A 6455-nucleotide genomic window follows, 5' to 3' on the forward strand; every position below is an offset into this window, starting at 1 on the left:
GAAATCCGCCTGCCTCTGCCTCCCAAGTGCTGGGATTAAAGACGTGCGCCACCACGCCCGGCGACACTTAGGTTTTGATATATCAAGTTGAGTGTATTTTGGGCTAACATGTTTTGGCTCATACTAAGGCATTTAAAAATAGTTAACAGGATCATCTATAAATTAATATAATCAAACCAATGAGAGGGCTGAAGAGCAATTCTATAGTTAAGAACACTGGCTGTTTTTCCTGAGTGCTGGGTTTCAGTTCCCAGCACCCACATCACAGCTCACAACTATCTGTAACTTCAGAGGATGCAACATCCTCTCTTGGCTTCTCTGGATAACAGGCATGCACATAGTACACATATATACATGTAGACAAACACTCATATACATAATATCAAAAATTAATATCTCTTAAAAAGAAAGAAAACCATTTGGGTATGCCAAGAAGCCATGGGTCCAGCCCCCTTCTCACCCCCCACCACCAGGGACTGAGAGGAAAAACAAACATGGAAAAACAAAACTTTGGGACTTAATATATGTTTTTTGTTGCCTTAAACGCTCATAATCACTGTGGATGGAATTTTTTGCTGCTGGTGGTTGTTTCTGCAGTCCTGGGGATGAGCTCCGGGGCCATGCATGCATGCTGGGTACTTTGCACTGAGCTACATCTGCAGTCCCAGGTTTCCTTCATAGCATTATTTGAGAAAGTGGAACAAGCTAAGCATGTCTACCCACTGCCATGGAAGGAGTTTAGGACAATGGTTTTAAACTTATGCGAACTTATGTGACTCTGTGGGACTAGTATGACTTAAGCCTATGGCTTCTCTGTGGTAACGTTTGAGTTCTTTGGGTTACTGGAATAGGAGTAATTTAGAAAATAATCAGTTTCATCAGCTTTGCTTGTTCCCGCTGCTAAAACTATATTCATTTCTGCTGTATTCTGGATTTGCCAGATAATTCATTATGAACCTGAGCATCAGCCTAAAACAGAACTAAACGAATTTCAGTACATATTTTAAACAGACATTAAAATGGTGTATTCTTTTATTTGGTGGGAGAGGCCAGGAAACTCTCAGCTGTCTGCATATGGGACACACACTCTGTCACTAAGCTTCACTCCCTACCTCTGAAGATTTATAAATTCGTTTTCGTTTTCTTTTCTCTTTGGTAGACCTGTGTTCGCTATTTTCGAACATGTAATAGCGTACATGTTTTGAAGCCGAAATGTGTGTGTTCTGTGGGTTATCCATTGCTCAAGTACTGCCAACCACATCATTCCCTGAGGACAGCAGCCGGTGAGTCAAATGGTGTCCTTAACTTTCCCGATTCTATTCCTTAGTAACTGAAGACTTCATCCAAGTAAGACAGTTGACCCTGTATTTCTGGCATTGCCCTTCCCACTTCTTTCCATTCCCTGGTTCCCATCCCTCTCCGCTCCAAAGTTTCCCACAATGCTTGTGTCTTTTTACAGTTGAGGCTGGGTTATACCCGGTCATCTGTTGTTTATTCTCTGATTTTCTAGGTGCAATCATTAGCACTGATGTGACCTCCTGAGTGAAGGTAAATTGTTGACTTAATAGAATCGTCTGTCTATCCTTGTACACAGTCATTCTGTTGGAGAGGTGAACCAACCTGCTGTTAGGAAGGCATGGGGTAATCCTCCTGACGCCTGAGTAGAGACTTCTTCCCTGGCTTTTATCTGCTTACCTTTCTCTCAGATACCCAGCCTCTGTAAATAACTCGAGGCCTCAAGTATTAGATTTGGCAAAAGCATAAGAGCTTCTTTCTGCTGATCTTTTCAGAACCCTAACAAAGACCCTCAACTTCATTATTTACTTACACTTTTGGCAGGTCCAGGGCCTTAGTGTGTGCTGACAGTGAGAAGCAGAAATTCTAGGCAGATCCTGCCCAACTTTCCATGCTTTTATATGCCACCCTAAATGGTCACAGACAATGTAAACTTTGCGTTCACCGTTGTTTCTGAAGAGATTTGTATCTATTTATATATACATACAAATTTGTGTACTACATATGTGCTTTATCCCTAGCACCACATATACAATATGTATAGTGATTTATTTTGGTAATTGTATGGGTGGAACGTGTGTATTTGTGTGCATTTGTGTATGAGTTGCAGGATATTTGATTACACCTGAGATTGTGTTGTTTACTGAAAAAATTGTTTCTAGTTGTGTCTGGCTCAGCCTTTAGTACACACCTTTAATCCCAAACAATGAGGGTAAGGCTTGTTGAAGGAAGCCCTCTTGTTCGAAAGTGAGTGGCCGTTAAAGTGATAAATCAGTGAAAGATTTGATAGAATAGAATATGTCCAACTCCCTGAGAAGAGAGAGGAAAGAAAGGCTACTTAAGAGCCCCACAGAAAAGAGAGAAAAAGAAAAAGGAGGAAAGGAGGCAGTTTGACTGGGACAGTTTTACAGAGACAGGATACGGAAAGAGCAAGCTAGCCACGGGTGAAGACATCGGAATGAGTCAGAGAATGAGAAGGAGCCAGAAGATTAGAACAGATTGCCAGAGTTAGTATGCGGCCAAGCAAAGCCATTCAGGAAAAGCCAAGAAGGAAGCCAGATTTGATCAGTGAGGTTAGAGAGGAGTTTGAGTCAGAACAGGTGAGTGAACCAGCCAGCCAGAGATCAGAAAGAACAAGAAAGGATGAGCTTATAAGTGACTGAAAACATTCTAGGCCTAGATAAGATTGTATGGAGCCGGGCAGTGGTGGTGCACGCCTTTGATCTCGGTACTTGGGAGGCAGAGACAGGCAGATTTCTGAGTTCGAGCCCAGCCTGCTCTGCAGAGTGAGTTCCAAGACAGCCAGGGCTACACAGAGAAACCCTGTCTTGAAATACCAAAAAGAAAAAAAGAAAAAAAAAAAAAAACCATTGTATGGAAGCTGAAAGCTTCCAGGACAAGGCCAGGTTAGCTGATGAGGGCAGCAAGCCTTGGAAATGACAATTACTTCAGGTGAACAAAAGATACTTTTACATGTGTTTGTGGTATGTGTTCATGTGTATGGTATATGTGATGTGTGTGTGTGTGTGTGTGTGTGTGTGTGTGTGTGTATGCTGTATGGTGTATATGTATGTATGTGGTCTGTGTGTGTGTATATGTGAGTGTGTGTGTTGGGGGGGTGCAGTGCTGAAGATAAAACCCGGGGCCTCATACATGGAGGCAACCCTTCTACTAAGCTCACTGTGTTCAAGCAAAGGCTTCCATTTTCTTACCCTAGTCACTTGGTACTTCCCAGAGAAAGTAGGGACCCTGCAGGAGGGACAGGACTTCCTGCTTTGTCCCTTAAACACTTCTCATGAACTTTAGGTCTCTGTGTTTATCAATTGCAGGTTATGCGGGCTCCTGCTTTTTGGTTTTTTGGTTTTAAGATAGGAATTTAATAAGCAACTCTGGCTGTCCTGGAATTCAAATTCACTTCGTTGTGAGCATTTATTGAGGAAGTGTTTGAGTGCCAGGCACTGCCCTAGGAACACATCAGTACACAAATAAGAGATCTCTACACTGGTCAGATTAGTCATAGTAGGGTCTGTGTTAAAGTACCTGCTGTCTTGGTCACTCACCATCCTCCATCCTCTAGCATCTCTATAACTCTGCTTAGTGGAGAGAGGAAAGAAAAACCGTAGGGATAATTTGGCAGAGCATGATTTGGGCATATTAGAATTGTTTAGGCATGGTGGAAGTACATGCCTGTAATCCCAATATCTGGGAGGCAGAGGCAGGCAGATCTCTGGGTTCGAGACCATAGTGAGGCTGTGTCTCAAAAGAACAAACAACAAGAAGTAGGCCATGTTTGTACATCAGTATTGTTTCAAACTGTCAGGAACTTCTCAGGAGAGACACCCATAACCCTATCAAAAAACATTAATTGGGAAGTTGGAAAGCATAAGTTCTGTGGCAGTGGATCTGTGTCTTGGAGTAATTTCTGTAAACCCTTAGTGTTTATGCTTTTTAAACTTATGAAATTCTGGAGTGTTTGCTTTTTGGGTTTTGTTGTTGTTGTTGTGGTTGTGGTTGTTGATTGGTTGGTTTGGCTGTCTATAGGATAGAACAGTTTCTGCCTCTGCTTGAGAACATATTCTAATTTTAGAAATAAAAGCATCTATTGATAATACATATTTAATGAGATCTTTTCCATTTGTTTTTGAAGTGCTCCAGGGACAGGTTGTTCAGTTCAAACTCTCTGACATTGGAGAAGGGATTCGAGAAGTAACTATTAAAGAATGGTAAGTTAGCCTCAAAGTAATTGTAAGTCAATGGAAAATTAATTGAATGTACAAAAAGTAAGACTCAAATTGAGAAACATCTTTGCTAATTTGCTGGTAGCAGAAGTCATTCCACAAATAACTTTCTTTGATGTGATTTATTAGTGATTGTTGCTTTATTTTATGTATACGTGTTTTGCCTGCAAGTACGTCTGTACCCCATGTGCATGCCTGGTGCCCTCAGAGGCCAAAGTAGGGTATAAAATTCCCTGGAACTGGAGTTACAGATGATTGTGAGCAACCATATGGTTGCAGGGAATTGAACCCTGTGCCCTTAATGGCTGAACCATCTCTCAAGTCCTTGTTTCTTTCTCTTAAAAAAAATCCTGCCGGGTGTGGTGGCTCACACCTTTAATCCCAGCACTTGGGAGGCAGAGGCAGGCAGATTTCTGAGTTCGAGGCCAGCCTGGTCTACAGAGTGAGCTCCAGGGCTCCACAGAGAAACCCTGTCTTGAAAAACAAAACAAAAAACAAAAAAAAATTCCTTCAACTGTTCTTTTACTTCAGCTAAAAAAAGGTTGATTTCTAAGAGATGGTAAATTGATATAAAACCAGGGCAGCACAACAATCAGATCTCACACCCTGAGCCTACAAACTAGATGCTCCGCCTCTGAGCTACAACACGCAGCCCACCTGGAAGGATCTAATGTGCGAACTTCACTTGCCTTCCTAATGTTTTAAAATGATGCTGTCACCTAACCCTCTGTAACCAACCTGGCTCTGTTCCTGGCAAGGTAAGCCTTGCCTGTAGGCTAGTACAAGGTACATTTACCTGAAAGACACAAATCAAAAAATTCTCCTGAAAACCTAAAAATTTAGGACTGGAGAAATGACTCAGTGGATGGGAGTGTGGGCTGCTCTTCCAGAGGTCCTGAGTTCCTCAGTTTTCAGCAACCACACTTGGCAGCTCACCTGTAACTTCATCTCTAGGGGATCTTCTGCCTTTGATCTCAACACAAATGCCCTTATACTTACATGTCCCCCCACAATTAAAACAAAAACTTTTAAAAATTATATAAAAAATTATATAAATTTAAAAACTTTTAAAAATTATATAATATAGATGGATACATAGATGCATGCATGCATATGTACATTCATACATACATGCATACATACACATATACATACATGCTCGACACAAAAGGCAGAAATCCTCTACTGTCTTTGACATTTCTCCATCCTTTTGTGTCTTTTGTCTTTGGAGAAAAGATACGTCTTGGCACTGCACTGAGTTTTAAAGGTGTTTAGGAAAAGCGGTTATGGTGACTAATAGATTTCTCCCCCACCGTAGTTTTTACTTTTTTCTCTTCAGGATAGGCTTTTTCACTATAGCTCAAGCTAGCCTCAAATATGCCATCCTTCTGCCTCAGCCTCCTGGGATCTCAGTGCTGGGTCACTTGTTATGTGCCACTGCTTGGGGCTCAAAAATTCCTTAAAGACCTAGACTGGAGCTGGTGAATGTCATTTCGTCTACTTAGCATGCTTTGCTTCATAAGCAGAGGATGTTCGTAAGCAGCCTTCCTTACAGGGAGGGGTCTTGCCTGGCACTGTATGCCTGTGGAGTGAGCCACGAAACTAGCTAGCTGCCTCATCTGCGGAGCCACTGTCTCTCAACTACCAGCCTTAAGAAAACTTTTCAACTTATTTATTTTACTTAACCTGTTTGAATATGCCTGCATGTGTGTGTGTGCCGCATCCCTGGTACCCAGAGATAACAGAGGATGATGCCACTCTCTCTACACCCTCATGCAGAGTCAAGTAACAGTCATGGTTGTCCCAACCCCCAGTGGCCATTCACATGATTAAAATGCAATGTCTTGAAAATGTCCCACACTCTTGAGGACCATGTACATTTGACTTGTTGATGTTTGCTTCAAGACCAATTATAATCTTTCTAGACTAAGACATTTTTAACACTTCTTACTTTCTATCTTATTAAATTTTGTAGATGTATGTGCATAGTAAAGGGGTTAAGGCTCTTAGAAGAAGGAATTTTTTTTTCCTTATAAGAATCTTAAGACCAGGTCTAGTTTTCCCAGCCTCTTTGAAGGGTGTGGCTAGAGGATCTCAAGTTTGAGGTAAGCCTGCATTACACACAGAGAATCTGTCCCCTTCACTCCAAATTTAATAGTTTGATTTTTTTATATTTTTTGGTTTTTTGTTTTTTTTTTTTTT

The 6455-nt window shown here is 41.4% G+C and overlaps 1 protein-coding gene across 1 annotated transcript in view; it reads left to right on the forward strand.

The window, feature by feature from the left end:
- Dbt (dihydrolipoamide branched chain transacylase E2) overlaps positions 1-6455 on the forward strand; it is a 38489-nt gene that overhangs the window by 6742 nt on the left and 25292 nt on the right. The window contains exons 2-3 of the mRNA XM_031375264.1: positions 1160-1283; positions 4163-4238. Coding sequence (XP_031231124.1) covers positions 1160-1283; positions 4163-4238 — 200 coding nt within the window. The remainder of the gene's footprint in view (positions 1-1159; positions 1284-4162; positions 4239-6455) is intronic.

Source organism: Mastomys coucha, unplaced genomic scaffold, assembly GCF_008632895.1.
Source record: "Mastomys coucha isolate ucsf_1 unplaced genomic scaffold, UCSF_Mcou_1 pScaffold16, whole genome shotgun sequence".
In the NCBI taxonomy this organism is placed as follows: Eukaryota; Metazoa; Chordata; class Mammalia; order Rodentia; family Muridae; genus Mastomys; species Mastomys coucha.